Consider the following 17,143-nt stretch of genomic DNA (forward strand, 5'->3'; position numbering starts at 1 on the left):
CTTGAAGGAGGAGCTGCCCCTTCAAAACCAAGCTGTGTGCCTGGGCTGTGTCCCCACTGCGCTCCTGCACGACCCCCGGTGCCTGCCCACTGAGGGTCGGGATGGCCCACTATGGTAGGTGCCAGCTCCCTGTCCTGCCCACGGAAGGGGTGGCTGGGTCAGGGGAGGATCTGTCCTTCAGGGGTGACCTCCTGTTTCTCTGTCAGGGGGTCCCTGAGGACCACGGGTGTTGGACACAGAAACCCATGGGGTGTCCATTTTCCTGGCGATGCAGAAAGCTTCCCTGCCACCCCATGTTACACCTCGAGCTTCAGGGGGTCTGAATCCCACTGGGGTTGGGCTGCCTCCCTTCAGTGCTGGGTGTGTGTCTACCTCAGCCAGAAGAGCTTTTTGGTGCCTCCTTTCAGGGATGCAGTGGTGTTTGGCTGGGTGTGCTTTGGGTAGGGCAGGCTCAGGGATGGAATGCCGCTGGTCCCAGCCAGGGAGCACTGTGCTCTGGACCGCAATTCCTTGATAAGGATGAATTACAATTAGCAGTGATGTAGCCCTACTGGGTACCAGGATGCATGTGTGCATGGTCTCCCAGCTCTCACACACACACATGCTGCCTGTGAGCTGCTGGCAGTGGGAGATTTTGATCTGAATTAGTCATAGATGAGGCAGCGCACAAAGAGCAGAGGAAGGTGCGGGATGGAGGTGGGTGTAACCAGGGAGAGATCCTGTTCCAGCCAGGTGCAAGCATGCTCTTCAGCTTCATTTCTCACTGTCCCAGTGGCTTCAGTACAGCGGACAAATGCTTACCACACACCCCTCTTCCCCTCCTTGGGTGTCTGTGGCATGAGCAGCCATGGGGGCAGAGTCCAGGGTGCTTGGGCGGGGGCCACAGGGCTCAGGTGAGTGGAGGGGCTGTGGGAGCATGTGCAGCTGGTGGCCCTTTGGTATGAGCCATAAAGTGCTGGTTGCAATGTTTCTGATTCCCAGCCTTGCAAGACATTCCCACAACTGTCCCTGAAACCCAGAGGCCTCTTGCTGCCATGTTCGCTGGCTGTTGGAACAGCAGCCCCTTGGGTGTGCAATGTGCTCTGTGCCCCCAGTGCAGGGCAGCTGGGACCACAGCCAGTGCCTCTGCTCCTGACAGCCAGCCGAGGCCTGGAGTCTGGATCTGCCTCTGGAAAGTCCCAAGCCTCAGGAGCTTGTCTGCTTCTGGAGTGGGTCCAGCTGCTCCCAGAGAAGTGCCCAGCAGGGCTACTCTGTTTCCTGGCCCTCCCAAGGGGACAGTTGCTCCTGGACACTTCAGGAAAACTTCCACAGAACTGGGGAGGGAGGGGAAGGCTCCACAAATGGGAGCCATGTGCCTCTGGAGACCATGTGGAGTGAGGGCACTCACATGGTGTTGGCATTCCTTGTGGTGCAGGGCAGAGGGGAGGGAGCACTTGGCTGCTCTGGGAGCTGGGTGCAGGGCTGTGCAGTTGGGGGTCAATGGTGCTGGGGGAGCCACCAGTGATGCTGAGGGATCACTGGAGCCAGGAGAGCTCACCAAGGGGTCAGGAGTGCCAGGGCAGCCACCAGCAGCAGGAGGGCTGGGGTAGGTGTCAAGGTACGAGTTACAAAAGTGCAAGTTTATTTGTTAGAAGGAGGCATATTTCTGTGGGAGGAAAAGTGCTGAATTATGTTTTTCACTTTTTGGAGCAAATAGATGAGATTGACCTTACTGAGCCAAATATTCCAATATGTGTCTGGCAAAGCTCCCTGCAGTGTCTGCTGCAGGGCTGGGGGCATAGGAAGGTCCTATATGGAGCAGGACACCATGCAGTGGAAGCCTGCCACGAGCAAAGCATTGTTTGACTCTGTTAGGATGAAGGCTACCAGCTCCTAGGAGAAGCACACCCCAAGGTTTCAGCTGGCCAGGGGTTCAGCAGACCCTGTTGCCCACAGGGTATTCTTGCTTTCAATTCAGGCTGTGATTTGGGTTTCACCGGGTGGAAAATGGAGATAACCTTGATTCCAGTTCAAATCCTGTATAATAAATGCATGCCTTGAAATGGCTGCAGCCTGCATGCTGGGGCTCTGCTACTCAGCCACACTTTGATGCATGCTGTTACTAGGTTTAGCATCGAATCTATCCAATAATTTTATTTTTCATTTATTTTCATCACAAGTTGCAGAGCAGTCTGACAGCCCTGCGTGAAAATGTGCAGCCTGGAGGGGACTTTTTCTAACTTCGGTAAGAGACTGACTGAAGAATGCAGGAAGAAAAACTCTTTCTGTTTTCCCCTAGAGTATACTGTAGATTGTTCAGTTTTATAACTCTGAGCTTTTACTTGGAAATACCCACTTCAGCTTGAAACCAGAACCTCTACAATGACAAATTGATTCAGATTAGATATGATCTCTATGGGTAGAGTAGCAAGTTCCATTCCCATCTGCTGATAGAATTATCTCCACTGTGTACCCTCCCCTTATCTGTCCCTCATAGCAACATTTCAGGTGGCTGTTTTTCCCTTCAGAAAGCCTCACGGGGGATTATTTTAAGCTGCAATTGCAGGAGCAGTGCTGTCTTCTTTTCTTCTTCCCCCTCCAAGGCCAGCTCTGCCCCTGTTAGACATCAGCACTGAAGCTGAGGGTAGTCTGGTCACTGATACCTGCTGAAGAGCCTGCTCAGTTTTTCTTGGGTGGCCTTCCCACACTTGGGTATGGCTGAGGGTCCTTTTGGGGATGACAGGGTCACTTGTACTCTGGTAGGCTGATCTTAAATCAGCTTATTAACACTCTTTTCTTATGTTCATGAAATACACATGCTCCTTTTATCCATTGCAATATACTTTTATCTACCATGGCTGAATTCCATTTGGAAGGAGGAGCCAGAACAAAGAACTGGTCACTATCTACATCCCGCCCAAGGTGAAGGTGGAGACAGGGGGAATGCAAGAATTGCAAAGAAACTGATTTTATCTTTAAAGCTGTAGTTGCTACCTCGCTCTTAAACCTTATTCCACTCTCTTCTGGGTTTGGAGAATATGTGTTGGACATTACTGTTTTTTATTTTGTGCTTTCACATGAAAAAAACCCTTTCCCTTTCCTCAGCAGAAGGCAGTGTCTGCTGATGTGGTTCTCTCTCACTAAAAGAAGAGTATAGAAGGGGGAAATATGGGAGGGTCAATGATGTTTTTTGCTAACTGGAAAAAGCCTCTGAAGTTAACATCAGCTCTTCTTGTGCTTCTTTTCTCTCTCTGTGCCCCCAGTTTGGCATCCAGCGAAGACACTGTGACCCCCTGGGAGCTGCAGTGTGGCACTGCGTGTATTTGACAAGCTGAGTCCGACACTCAGTGTGCAGAGTGTCAGTTTGTCAAATACCCCAAGTGAGGCATTGCTGAGCAACACGGCGCAGCCAGGGGTCCAGCCTCTTCCTCCTGCTCTGGCACGAGTCTTCCTCTCCAGGCTCTGCACCTCTCCAGAAACCCACCGAGGTACTGAACAGCCCGTCCCACTGTTACAGAACACCTGTGCTGCCACGTTTCCCTTCAAACCCAATTTTGGAAGTGTCTACCGGGGTATCCCTCCCAACAGTACATCTGTGCAGAAGTGGTGGTGGTGCAGCTTCTCTGCACTGTGAAGGCAGAGAATTGGGCCCAGGGTCCTTGTTCTTTGCTTCCAAAGACAGTGCTCTGCTCTTCTACACAGCATTAACTAGCCAGCTGCTAATTAATCATCCTGCTCAGTTAACAAGGATTCTGGCAAGCATAATCACAACATCATGGGTACAGGCAGTATTACCCATAATACAAAATCTTTTCTTTGCACATGTAGGAATCTTTTTTCATTCAGAGTACAAACCAATGAGGCTGCTGATTAACTTATCTCTGGCTCATCAGCCAGTGAAAAATGCATGTTTGCTCAATCTGTTTTAAATTGGACCATGAAGTCCATTGCTTCTCCCGGCAGCCTTGCTGTTTGGAGAAGACTCCTTGTCTTTGGATGGTCATTCCTAGTCAGCCCTTGCAGCAAGGTTGCCTGTTTCTGCTATTTAATGAAAGTAATTCCCTCTAAATCATCCCACTTGAAGATGTCACAATTGGTAAGTGTTTTTAATGACTGGCTTGTGGCATATCAGATCTGCAGCTTCAGATATGTCAGAGTGGGGGCAGTGTCCAACCCAATCAAACTCCCTGAAAGCATTTGACATGGAAAACTCAGAAATAAATAAAAATTCCCAAGACCCTACTGACTTGTTTTAGGACAGTACCACCAGCAAAATTTGCAATATTTGAGAATGTTAATAAACTTGAATACTAAGCGTTTTGGGCTTTTTGTTGCAAGTATTTCTTAGTAAATATTTTGAAGAAGCTGGAGTTCATATGAAGCTGAGACCCATGAATTTGTATCATTGCCTAAGCAAACTGTGTTTTGCTTTTTGAATAACTTGTGCGCTTCTGGACAAAGACAGTCCTACTCCTTATGACTCACACTCCCATGGTCTTTCTCCAGCACCTACTCTACTCATGACTCACAGATATCACCCTGATCTTTATCACTGAGGTCAGCTTCAAAAGAGAACAAGGTCTATGATTTCAGGCTTTGCTTTGTGGATCCTTAATGTAGCAGACAACTCTGTCAGCCCCAACCCTGCTGTCACCCAGATCTCAAGGTTTCAACAGACCTAACCTCCTCTGCACCACAGCTGGCCAAGTGTTTGTTTATGTCCTTCATTTTTGTTTTCTTGTGCATTTCCAGTTTTTGCTTTCAGTAGAATTTGTCCCTCTGCTTTTTGGATAACTCTCCCCTCCACCCCCTGGTTCCTTCTAGATGGCTGGGGGGAAGGGGAAGAAAGTTAACCTTTTCTTCTCTTACAAGAACTAATTAGAGTGGGATAAATTTCTCTGGGAATTCATGTCCCATGTCCCTGCTCTGAAGTAGGGGGCAAACCCAGCAGGTGTAAAAGCCTCCATGGGATGGGCACTGCAGTTGCTCTGAGGCAACGGGAACTGTAAGTCTTGTGACACTGCGCCAGCCACTCAAGATAGTGTGTTCTTTGGAGGCAGTGTTGTTTCAGAGCAGAAACTGAGGTTTTCCTTCTGTGCTGGAGTAGAGCTGGGACTCAGCAGATGAGTCCCATCACTGGGTGAGTGACCAGTGCAAGGAAAGGAGAAGTTCTCTGGTTCGATGGTGATGAAACATAGCAAAATCCTCTGTGACTTCCAGAAGAAAAATGCTCTGTTTCTAACAGGTTTTACTACCAAACATGCAAAAACTATAAATTAAAAAATAATCACACGCTTGCTGCACAGGGAAAAACAACCACCTTGGCACCAGAGACAGACTTTTTGTGTTTCCACTGTTCTGCTGCTTGTGACCAAAGCCTTTTTGCTGCCCAAACTGGAGGCAGTGACAACATGGGGGCTGCTCCAACTGGAGCATCTGCTCCCCCTTTCTTAACTCCTGTTGTCTTCTTTCTCTGCAGCTTCTCTCAGGTTTTGGGTCTTCTGAGGAAGGTGTCCAGACCTCCTCAGGGCAGATCAGTGCTGGGAGGAATGACAAGTGGGAAAAACCATGGTGTTACATAGTCAATGAGTGAACCTGGAGCTCAGAGTTCATAACAGCAAGAAAATTTGCACAAAACGCTAGGCTAATTGAAAATTAATGAGGATGGCACTTGTTGGGGGGAAAGAGAGCGCCATATCGTGTTTTGGGCCTGGGTACGCTGAGGTGAGGATGGGGAAGCTGGGAAGTTTTCAGTTCCCTTTCCACACGGTGTTGACTTTGCACCACATGCTTCTGCCCTGCATGAGTGTGGCTGCAGCTTCCCATCCCCCTCGTTCCTCTGTTCCACACCAGCCCTGAATGCTGATGCCAGCAGCTTCTCCAGCGCGGGGTCTCCAGGGCCTGCTTGTGGGGGTGTACATGAGGCTACAGCAAACACACCCTGTGAGGGGTGACTTCCCTCAGCCCAGGGGCAAAGCATCAGAGACCCACACGCATTCCAAACAGTCCCCACGATGCTTACCCTCGCTCAGGGCTCAGCTCTCCTCTCCAGCTGGGGCAGGGGAGCTGGTGGGTCTGAGAGAGCAGCACCCACATGTGAGCTAAGGCACCAGTGCATGGAGGGGGCCTGGCACTGCTGTGGCCCCACAGGGACAGGCTGGATCCTGCCTGCCTCATGGGAGCGCAGCAGCCTCACACAAACAAGCAGGAGGGTGTGCATGACCTGAGCTCAGCTGCTTCCCCATGCTCCCCCTGCTGCACCCACTGGTTTAATAAAAGCCAGTAACTCTTCTTACACATTTGCTTTGTTAAGGACAGGTGGCATCCCCCCTCCCTGACAAGCCTGGAGAACAGAAGGATGCTGGCTGGAGGGACAGATAGGGAGGACAGACCTCTGCCAGCAGCATCTCAGCACAGGCAAGGTACAAATGATTAACAATGAAGAGGCAAACCAGGCTGCCAAGTGACAGTGTATCGTAGGGAACATGCTGCAGCTGAAGGCAGGAGCAGCATTTTACAATCATGAGCACCCACAGCATCCCTGTAACGTAGGTCAGCATTAATAATCACACAGATTGACTTGTGTCCCACAGAGTAAATCAGTGTCAGTCTGTTAAATCCAGAGAGGTCCCTTAATCATTATTCAAATGCTTCAAATTTCTCTCTATTTTGTTATGCCTCTGGCCCCCACACTGTAAAAACTAAATGCCACCATTTCCTTCAACATCAGTTCTGGTTTTCCAGGAGAAAACCAGTGGTGGCAGTTTGGAGACTCATTCCCTCTCCCTCTGTGCACTGAGCTCCAGTCTGATAGCAAAACTGACATTCCTGGGACATCAACCTCCCATCTGTGGTCCCTTTATTATGCTCTAACAAAAAAAGACTCAGGGACAAGCAGGATGTACAAACCAGTATTTGCTGTACTGCAAAAGCCAGAGGACGTCCATTTCCAGCACAATCCCTGGTTCTTTGCAGCCTGGGATGTCCTAACAGGAGCATGCACTGAAAAGTACCCCTTGCTGCTGTTACTGGCTGGCAGCATTGCACCCAGCTACTCCTGGATTTGCAGGCTAAAGACGTTCACGTTCCAAGTCCCTCAGATCCTCTCTTCCTGACCTTAGTCATTCAGGCTGCTCAGAAATTACTCACTCTGTAGAAGTGGATAGACAAATGCTCAGCTGAGGGTTTTTGCTCCAGCGGGCAAGGCCTTGTTTGCCAAAGCCCAAGAAGATTGTGCAGCTCCTCTGGGTTTAAGCAAGCAGTGAAACATTTATCAGAGCAGAAGACCAACAGGAGGAACGGTTTGCTCCTGTTAAGTTCACCATTTGGTATGTGCAGTCCTGCATGGCTGCTCATGCAGAAGAGCTGGTACTCTGCTAAATTCCCTCTGTTTCATATTCTGATTCCATTGCAGTCACAAGGTTCTCATACTCAGGACTCTTCCTGTCTTTCACGGTGAAAGTGTCATTGGATGTTTCAGCATTAGAACATGTCTCCTTGTGAAGACATTTAACAGGGACTTTCACCTCAGCCTCCAGCGCCGTGACACCTGCAGTGCTGTGGCTGGGACAGGACAGACACGAGTGAGTGGGATGACTAAAGCAGACAGCACTTAATTTACATGTTAGTCAGAGACAAGATCTACCACATAATATGTGGAATGGCAAAATTGATATTACTCTAGAGAGGCCCTGTGAGGCTCTGAAAGACACTAGAAAATGACGTTAAAAGAATTACACAAAAAGAAGCGCTGAACAGTTAACCCTGGTACCATAAGTTCTCATGGCATTATCATGTTATATTCTAAACTTACCAGCAGACACTCTAGCCTTTGGAAAGTAATTACCAGGAGCAACTGGGAAAAATGGCTACAGATGGCTAGGGTGTGCCTCTGACTAGGAAAGCAGTATGAAGGGTTAGAAGGTTGAGATGAGGACCAGGCAGAAGATGTGTTCGTATAATCATAAGCAAATAGGAACTGCACAAAGTAATACCTGGGCAAGCACTGAGACATGTTTCTTATGGAGAAAGGCATGTAGAGAGGGAACTTATCTCTAGGGAAGATATGAGAATTCCTGTCCTTTGCTTTGTTAAATAATGGTGGGAATTTCCTAAACAGAACAGTTTTCCCATGGCATGGGATAGGCAGAGCAAAGGACCCAGAGTATCCTTCTGTTTTTCCACCACATTAAAGAGTCTGGCTATCTCCTGTGCTCAAGTATTAATGTCCTCGTGCTGCTAACTAAACTGCCAAATGTTCAGATCCTCCCCCGCAAGGCAAAGAAATCTTTGTGTTTTCACTGAGCCAAGAGGCTTTGCAGGAGCAGACACCAGTACAACGTGCTTAATGTGCCAGGTAGGAAATTACACTCACAAAGCAACTTCATAGAGAGGATCTGAAAAAAAAAAAAAAAAATCCAAGATGTGCATCGGCTTGTTTTATGTGTCACAAAAAAAAACTTGGCTTCCAGGTGTTCCCACATTCGGGAATAACTCTCCCACAGGCCTCTCCCTGGAGGGGACGAGCTGGGGACGGCGGGAATGGAGCCGTCCTGCCTGCCCGCCCGTCCCCTCGGGCCGGAGCTGTCCCCACCGCCCGTCCCCTCGGGCCGGAGCTGTCCCCACCGCCCATCCCTCGGGCCGGAGCTGTCCCCACCGCCCATCCCTCGGCCGTGCCCGGCCGTTCCCGCCGCTCACCCTCCTTCCTGCGCCGCCGCCTCCAGCGCAGCGCCGCCACCACCCCGAGCGCGCCCAGCGCGGCTCCGGCCAGTGCGGCCACGGTCCCGTAGAGCAGCGGGGCCGGGGGGGCACCTGCGGGGGGAGAACGCTGTGACCGCGGCCGGGGGGACACGGGCCGAGCCCCCGCCGCAGCGCCGGGAGCGGGCAGTGCCCGGGCCTGCTTCGGACGGGCTTTAAACCCGAAAGAAATCTGCGGCGGTGCCGGAGGTGGGGCCCAGGGCACTTTGGGGTTCAGTCACTTCCCAGTGGAGTCACAGAATCCCAAGGTGGTTTGGGTTAGAAGGAATCTTAAAGCCCACCTGGGTCCACCAGTAACCGTGGGCAGGAACACCTTCCACTAGACCAGGTTGCTTCAAGCCCCATCCAACCTGTCTTTGAATACTTCCAGGGATGGGGTGTCCCTGGATGGTAACACAAGCAAACTCCAGGCAGCAAAAGCCCCTCAACAGGCCTGTGGGTGGGAGCCAGAAGGGCATCTTCTGCCTGGACGGTGCCTGGGGTTTGGCATGGCAGGGGTTTGTTCCCTTCAGCTGGATCTGCCATAAGCACAGCAGCCAGATTTGGAGCTGGTATGAGATGGTGTTTGTCAGCCCACTCTTGTCTGTGCAAATCTGGTGTTTTCCAGCACAAGACTCCACTCACCTGTGTCCATGACAGGCCCTTCTGGAGCAGTATCCATCCTGGAGACCAGCATTGTTGGGAGCAGATCTGCTAATGGAGAATGGTGGATGCATCACAACCCCGTCGGGAGCTGCCCTTGACATTGGGAGAGCAGGGTCTGCTCTGCCAGCACTGGACTCACCTGTCATCCTGCGTGTGTCCTGCCAACCACCCTGGAGCAGCCTGTGGCACTTGCATCCCTGCTCCCTGACCCTTGCTCCAGGGGTTCCTGGCAGATCTAGCTGACATGGTGCATCATGCCTGACTACAGCACACTCTGGAAACCCTTTGGCTTTGTCCTGCTGGCACTCATTCAGATTTTCACAGAACTCTTTTGCTCCCTCTCTCCTGTGGTGATTTCCTGGCTTTGCCATCGACAGCTGCGCTGTAAGCTCCCTGAGGTGTGAGGCCCCGTGCCAGGTCTCTTGCCTTAGGTGACCTCCCCTGAAGCTCTGCAACCCCAAGAGTTCTGGTCCCAGAGGGACATGGAGGACATTTTCTTGCCCCCTGCCATCCTCAGGCACACTCTGAAGCAGGGAGGGACAGGAGCAGGAGGAACCAGCCCCATGCAGTGGGCAGGAGGGGGATGCCGTGGCAGCAGTGTCAGCCAGCATGGCCAGCATTCATCCCTGTTCCCGTGCTGTTTGCTCCAATGTGCGACTGCTGTGAAAACCACCACGGTGTTTCAGGCAGAGCTTCGTCACCTGGGAGCTCAGCAAGCTTTGCCTCTTTCACAGGCCAGTGTGTGGTACTTGTGCTTGGCTGTGCCATCGTGGGCTTCACAGCTCTGCTGGTCGACTTACCAGCCAAGGAGAGCTGTAAGTTTTCCACCATGCATCCATCATGGAATTGTTTAGGTTGAAAAAGACCCCTGAGGCCATCGAGTCCACCCTACCATGCACCGTTGTGTGGAGCCTGGAGGAGTCAGATCATGGCGTGTGTGAAGTGCGGCACGTCTGCCTGTCCGGCAAAGGCCAGTTTAGTTTGTTCCCCCACTGAATTGCCACTCACTTGTTCCTCCTGACTCCTTGTCTAAGTTTGCTGAACTGCAGTGGGCAGCATTACAGAGGCAGTGAGAACTTCAAAAACCCCACAGAGGAATCAGTAAGTGCTTGAAATACAAAACCTCTTTTGCATCAGGAAAGAGCAGTTCCTCAAAGAGGAGGAGGAAATCGAATACAGGAAATAAAGAAGGACACAAGCTGGAGCCGGCGACAAGGAGTACTAAAGGTGTTTGGTGCTTCCTTCTTTCAGGGCAGGGAAATAGGGCTGTTCCTTTGCCCTGCTGAAGGGCCCCAGATGTTCTGTGCTGTGGCTCTGGGCACTCACCTGTCACTGTCAGCTGCACGGTGTCGCTCTGCTGGGCCACTCCGCCCCCAGCCCTGTTTGCTGCCTCGCAGAAATACATCCCGCTGTCGGAGGGCCGCAGGCTGTCCCACGCCAGCTCGGCCCCGCTGCTCCGGAGCAGGACTTTCCCCCCCGGGGTGCTCCGGAACCAGCGGTAGCTGATGGGGGGGGACCCGCTGGCCTCGCACGTCAGGCTGGTGCTGGCTCCGGCCGGGACCGTCAGCCCCAGCTCGCCGGCCCTGATGATGGGCTTGGTGGCTGCCACTGGAAGACAAAGCAGAGAGGCCCAGGTCACGCTGCCCTGGCCGTGTTGGGGAAGGTCCCTCCACCACGGCAGTTCTCACTCTGGCCGTCAGTGCCTTCTCAGGATGAAGTGGTTCTTGCATCACCTCCCTGCATAGGCTGAGTTCAGATCACCCGTACCTTAAACAAGGTTACACCAGCTGTGCCACTGTTCCTCCAGCCCTATCACAAAGTCCTGTTCTGCTGGGGGGTAACCCCCCTTGCAGAAAGACAGTTATTTCTAGCGCACACCAAGGATGCTTGGGAAGGGGAGAAGGCAAACTTGGCTCACACATCACCCACTTGCTACAAGAACCACAAAGACAGTGGCTGGCTACCTGCAGAGAACCCAAATCAGATCTGGATGTTATTTCAAGCATCGCTGGTTCAAGTGGCTTATCAGTAGATCCAGACTGGGCTGTACACTAATTGACCCCCTTCCCCAGTCCATCCCTACACCTCCATGAGTGGAGAAGTGATAACTAACACATCAAGGGAGGCAGATGCCTCAACCCCTAGCCTGGATGGGGTAGACAGTGTGGTGTGAAAGACTATTTCCACCAGCACTGCTTCTCCTACCTGCTCTCGGATTAACTGACTCCACAAGAGCAGGGGTTTGTCGTGGGATTTACCTTTGACAATTTTAACTATAGTGGTCACCTCCCTTGTTATCAAGCTGTTATTTGTAGACCTCCAGATGACTTGACAGGTGTAGTGTCCGCTGTCAGGCATTTCAAGGTTCTCAATTAGGAGTGAGACATTCCCTGGGCTGTGTTTTGGGACGCTGACTCGATCTCGGAAGTTAGACAGCAAGATGTGGTCACCAGAATCATCCCTCCGAAAGATGGTAGAGGTGCTAGAGTCCCGCTCCACACTCCAACTGAGTGCTTGCTCTGTGAAACCTTCTGAAGGCACGTAGGTACATGGTAAAGTGGTAGATCCCATCCATGTGCCCTTGACCTGGTGGACACCAGACAGATCCAGGAGGGCTGAAGGGAAAAACAGTGGAAGGGAAGAAATCAGAATGCAGCAGAAGAGGGGAACATCCTCAGGACGGATGGGACTCACCGGCAGTGCAAGCCAGCCTGTGGCTGTGTCTCAGATGTGCTGGACACAACAGCCACTAAGCCAGCACAGGGAACTGAACGGCTGCCTTGACCTCATGGCTGTTTTTATTGTGTCTCTCTCTGGACACTTACCAGTTCTCAGTTCCTTCTTGGTACAGAGGGGCTCCTTGCAGGCAGGAGCATTTAGGGATATTCCCTGCAGTCCTGGGCCTGGAATGGGAATAGTGGACTGAAGCCAGTCCTTTTGCTTTAGCCTTGGAAAACTTCCTGACAGGATCAGCACCCTGCCAAGCACTCAGGTAAGTACGGAAGAAGAGGGGGCAGATTTTCTCTGCTCATTCTTGCAATCTTTCCAGCTGTCTGGCCATGGATCCCACAGCTCCTCTGGGAAGTGCCTCTTATAAGTAGCAAATCAACTGAATTTCATTGGACTTGGCTCACCTCTCCCCATGCCCCTCATCCCTCTTACCTTTCACCTCCCCAAAAAGGCACTGGTTATGTTCACACAAGAAGTCGCTCATGAGGCAGATCCCAGAAATCTGCAAAGCTGGTTTTTTGTGCTGAAATGATGAATGTACTTCAACCCATTTTTCTAAACGTCAGGAGCAATCCTGTGCTTCTATATACAACTTGTTAAAGCACCTTTCTCCTGTTTCCCAGAGCCTTCCTCTGCTGCTGCCAGTGTCATACGTGCCCTGAGAGAGGGTATATACAGTCATAAGCTTAGGAACTGAAGCCAAGGTGGCTATCTAAGCTCTCCTGATGCAACCAGGGAGTCAGCAGATAGGAGAGACCAAGGGGAATCTCCTGTGCCTGCACCTGGTCTCACAATTACAGCTCCTCTTCTTCCTGGGGCCATGCAAGCATAATGATGGGGATGCATTATTAAATTCTAGTAGAATGCATATTCCAGCTTCACCAGGACTGTTTTGAAAGCTGGCACACCAGACAGGGTCCTCTCCAAGAGTCCCAAACAATTGTGTTCTGTTCCTGCCTTGGGGCAGGGGAGCTGACTTGCCCAATACTGTCCCATTTGCTCCACTTTTAAAAGCACCTCGTTGTATCCAGTCCCAAAGGAGAACCTTGTGAATTCTCAGACTCTGTTGGTAATACAATAAACTAAAGACTTTCCACACTTGTCAGTTTAAAAAAATTAAGACAATATAATTCAAAAGACTTTCCCTACCCTCTTAGTACTCTGATTTTTGTTCTTATCCATAGAAATATTTACTCACCATTGCAGCTGATGAAAATCATCACAAACACCACTATCCACCCAACTTCTCTCATTCTCTCAGAACTGCAGGTCTGTCTTCCTTTCTCTGAGAGACCCCCACCCTCCTGGGACCAGACTGCAAGTGAAGAACACTTCCCTTTCTTCTGTCCTTTGTCATCTAGGATCCTCTTTCTGAAACATCACGAGTCCATTTCATTGCTGGGTTAGGTGAAGGGTAATGGAAGGAGAGAGGCTGTATGGATCTCTCCAGTCCCATTCCTTGTCCCCATCCACTTCTCTTGATGCAGCCCAGGTCACAGTTGGCTTTCTGGGCTGCAAGTGCCCATTGCTGGGTCGTGTTGAATATCACAGACTACCTAAGCACACATTTCTACTACAATAGTCCAGTTTGTGGGCAAAAGTCATCATGTTTCATGCTCTGCAGGCTCACGTCATGTTTGCCAAGGGGGTGACTTATGACTGGCGGCCAAGGGACTTTAATCCAGGGGCCATTCTGAATGTGCTCTGTAGGGTACCTTTAAAAGTACTTCCAAGATTTACCAATAGGTGTGATGCACAGGATTAATCTTGGCTTGCTAATTACTACCAAAAGAAGGATTTACAGTTGATAAGAATCATGTATAAAAGCAGATCTACTGACCTAGTGAATTCTGTTTTAGGTGTTTAACCAGTCATTAGAGCAACTTTTGGAATTTTATTCAATAGCCATGATTTTGCATAAGGTTGTGACAACTGCACCAGGAGAACAGTATCTTTGAGCAGGAGGCAAATGTGTCTGAAGGACAAAGAGCCATTTTCTGCTGGAGCTGGGAGAGAAAGGTAAATGGGGTGGTTTTGCCACAGCCTTGTCCCATCACAACAGATACCTGTTTGCTTGGGCTGAAGTGTTTACCTTGCATCTGAGCTCGGACCCATCTCTGGAAGTGCTGCTGTCTGTCAGTGATGGCTTGTTCCCTCTCTGTTAGGGCAATGAGAGCTGGAGTTTATCTTCCTTTTGCCAAAGTCAGTAAGCTGATGAGAACTGTACAGATCTCATTTCAGTCCCAGGTGGAGGCATGCCCACCCAGGGGGCACTTGCCCGGTGACTGGGGCTGAGCCCTGCTGATTGCTACAGTGGAACTTGCCTGGGGCGAGCAGAGGCCACCTGGAGCAAAAAGCTGAATGTGATGTGGCAAGACCTGGTGCAACAAATTCATCCAAAGCTCCAGGCTGAGAGTCACCACCTGCTGCCATCCAGCCAAGGAAGACGACAGAGGCAGCAGCACCTGTTCTTGCAGAACAAGTCTATGTAAGACATTGAAACTGGATTTTTGCTGACTTTACATCTCTGCTGCAACTACCAGTGTGGTACCAGCACACATAGCTTCTATCTGTCTACCCATGCTGCCTCTGAGGAGCCTTTAGTGACGTTTGAGTCCTGCCTAAAAGCAAACAAGCAGACAAAAAAGCACTTGTTAAAATTCAAGCTATGTCAGTCAAAGAGGGAATATGAATCCATTTTCATAGAGATGATTTAAAACAAACCTTTTCCACACCCTGGCTATGACAGAGAAACAGTCTGCTACACAAAAGACTTTAAAAGAAGCTAGATTTTGGGGAACATGCCCTGGAACAAGCTGAAAACCCAAGCTAAAACTGCTGATAGGACTACTTTCTGAACCGGACATGCAAGACTTCCTGAGGCTATAATTATACAGGATAAAAAAAAAGAAGACTATTTAACTAAAATAGACATGAAGTACTGCAGTTCCTCAAATATGATGTACATGACATCTTTCTCTCTCTGGACACAGCTGCTAGTCTTCCCCCTGAGTCACACAGTCAGCCCATTTCTTCTTTACTGGAGGGACTCCTTACAGTTTTGAATCTGAACATATGAAAAAAAAGCCTTCAGTGTCTCAGACATTATGGCCAGCTACCCAGTTTATTAAAATGCAGTATTTTCCTCCAGTGTCTCTTCTGTGGGTTGAACATGCTGCTCTCTCCCACGCAGCACCACGGGTAAGGCACCCTGTTCCCCAGACATCCACCTTACTCCCAACACACAGGAGTTCAGGACACTCTTCCAAGCATCATTTCTTCAAGTATCACAGTTCAGGCACTCTTTATTCTGTAATTTTTGCTACTCCATCTCAGGCTAATTAGAGGTGACACAGTAAAGTCCTTGTGTCCCCAAACTTGAGCACAGATGGGCCCTCAGACCCTGCTCATAGGGACCAGCTCTGCTGAGCCTGCATTTTACTCTCAAGTTCTGACAAAGTCTGCCAGAAGCTAGAGAAGTTTGCTACTATTTTTCCAGTGATGAAATAAGATTCTTAGCATGCAAGGGGGTGAAATTCAGTACATGGCTTTGAGCAAATCACCGAAAGTAGGTAACTAAAAAAGAAAGATCTGAAAGTGCTCTTTTTGAACCATATGCACTCAAAAAAGAAGAAATTTTTACGTGAGACATTCTTGTTTGGTCCAGCCATAGCCAAATCACAGATCTGACTCATCAGACTGTGATTTACTAAGTACTTTTTGGATGTCCTACAGAGGCTGATTGTGTGAGCACCCCCAGCCATTCACCCCACAGCTCTCACACACACCAGGCAGTTGGGCAGTCAGTCATGAAAACATAACCTTGTTCTACCTAAAGGAACAGAAATTAGTGTAAATGAGCATTTCCCCTGAAGGCCTGCATGACAGAAACATGATGTACAAGTACTCCGTCTGAAAAAATTCCCTTCCCTTCCTAGGAATTCCAAGGTCAATGACATCAGTTCTGGGTTACCCATTAGCTTGGCCAAATCCTTGTAAACACCTCCTGACACCAGAAAGGGACCCATATATATGATGTCCTTTGAGTACTCATTTCCTACTGGTGCCACAGGTGGGTTGCACACACACAGCTCTCAGAGCAATTCAGATGTGCCTTTACCTGCAGTTGCCACATGTACCAGCTGCTGGTTCTCTCGATAGTCTCATCACTGTAGTGATGCTGGCTCCTTGCAGGCTGTCCAGCTCCTCCTCCTGGGGCGCCATGGCTGAGCTCTAGGTTTGGTAAACACAAGTGCTGGTCTGGGATGATCTGCTGTGACCTCAGCTCATCCTCTGGCTGTTGAAGTGCTGCCCAGGGACACCCCAGGCCAAATCAGGATCAGGACCTTGTCCAGTTGTCCCACAGTGCATGCAGACACAAAACACATGGAGACCATATTTCATGGATTTCTTTCCAGTTTCATGAGCTTGCCCTACAACAGCTGTGTTTAACATCACCAGCTCCTGGTGCTGGCTCTCCAGCCAGGATAACACTGCTGTTTATCCACGTTGGTGGGGCTGCACTGTCCGTGGCTTTGCAGCGCAGCTGGAATGGAGTGATTTTGTGGCGAGCTGTGGGACTCCTGACAGCCATCACCCGTGGAGTGTCACTGGTGAGAGTGCCCTGTGTGTGCAGACCACAGTGTGACCACTCTGTCCCTCAGGGGAAAGCCCTTTGTCTCCACACCTCTACCTTACCTCAGTGCTCCCTCCTCCTCAGGTTGGAGCTCTGGCCACGTCATGACACCTCAAAGAACACTGCAGGTCATTTCAGGTGCCCACAGCCATGTCCCTGCTTGGGGGACTGTCCCTGCAGTCAGGTTGAGCTCAGATGGGTGTGCTGTGCTCTAGCACCAGCTACATACCCTTCCCACCTCCTCTGACCTAACACGTGCCCAAACACACAGTCACACCTATTTTAAAGACCTTTTTTAAAAGAAAGAGAACATTACTGCAGGGCTCCAAAGCCTACAGCCTCATCTCCAGTTAAAGGAAAAACAGACAATTTACCAGAGACTTTCAACACTGTTGA

The 17,143-nt window shown here is 50.2% G+C and overlaps 1 protein-coding gene and 1 long non-coding RNA gene across 2 annotated transcripts; one reads left to right on the plus strand and one right to left on the minus strand.

The window, feature by feature from the left end:
* On the plus strand, positions 1-4,295 carry LOC108509073. Its single transcript, XR_001878572.1, has 3 exons — positions 1-114; positions 2,160-2,224; positions 3,243-4,295. It is a non-coding gene; the product is annotated as an uncharacterized LOC108509073 (long non-coding RNA).
* Positions 4,296-6,879: 2,584 nt separating this feature from the next.
* On the minus strand, positions 6,880-13,574 carry VSIG4 (V-set and immunoglobulin domain containing 4). Its single transcript, XM_017838331.1, has 7 exons — positions 13,310-13,574; positions 11,640-11,996; positions 10,708-10,989; positions 9,361-9,429; positions 8,677-8,790; positions 8,354-8,375; positions 6,880-7,542 (listed from the first exon to the last, which is right to left on the minus strand). The coding sequence occupies exons 1-7, from the start codon at positions 13,362-13,364 to the stop codon at positions 7,356-7,358; spliced, it is 1,086 nt and encodes a 361-aa protein (XP_017693820.1). The 5' UTR covers positions 13,365-13,574; the 3' UTR covers positions 6,880-7,355.
* Between the last annotated feature and the right edge of the window lie 3,569 nt (positions 13,575-17,143).

This window comes from Lepidothrix coronata, unplaced genomic scaffold, assembly GCF_001604755.1.
Source record: "Lepidothrix coronata isolate B3197 unplaced genomic scaffold, Lepidothrix_coronata-1.0 Scaffold331, whole genome shotgun sequence".
In the NCBI taxonomy this organism is placed as follows: Eukaryota; Metazoa; Chordata; class Aves; order Passeriformes; family Pipridae; genus Lepidothrix; species Lepidothrix coronata.

Coding starts and splice junctions, on each gene's coding strand:
- VSIG4 (XM_017838331.1), bottom strand. CDS start 13,364: ATGAGAGAAGTTGGGTGGATAGTGGTGTTTGTGATGATTTTCATCAGC. Junction 10,990..11,639: donor TATAGTTAAAATTGTCAAAG/GTAAATCCCACG, acceptor TTTGTCTTCCAG/TGGCAGCCACCAAGCCCATC. Junction 8,376..8,676: donor GCGGCGGCGCAGGAAGGAGG/GTGAGCGGCGGG, acceptor TTTTTTTTTCAG/ATCCTCTCTATGAAGTTGCT.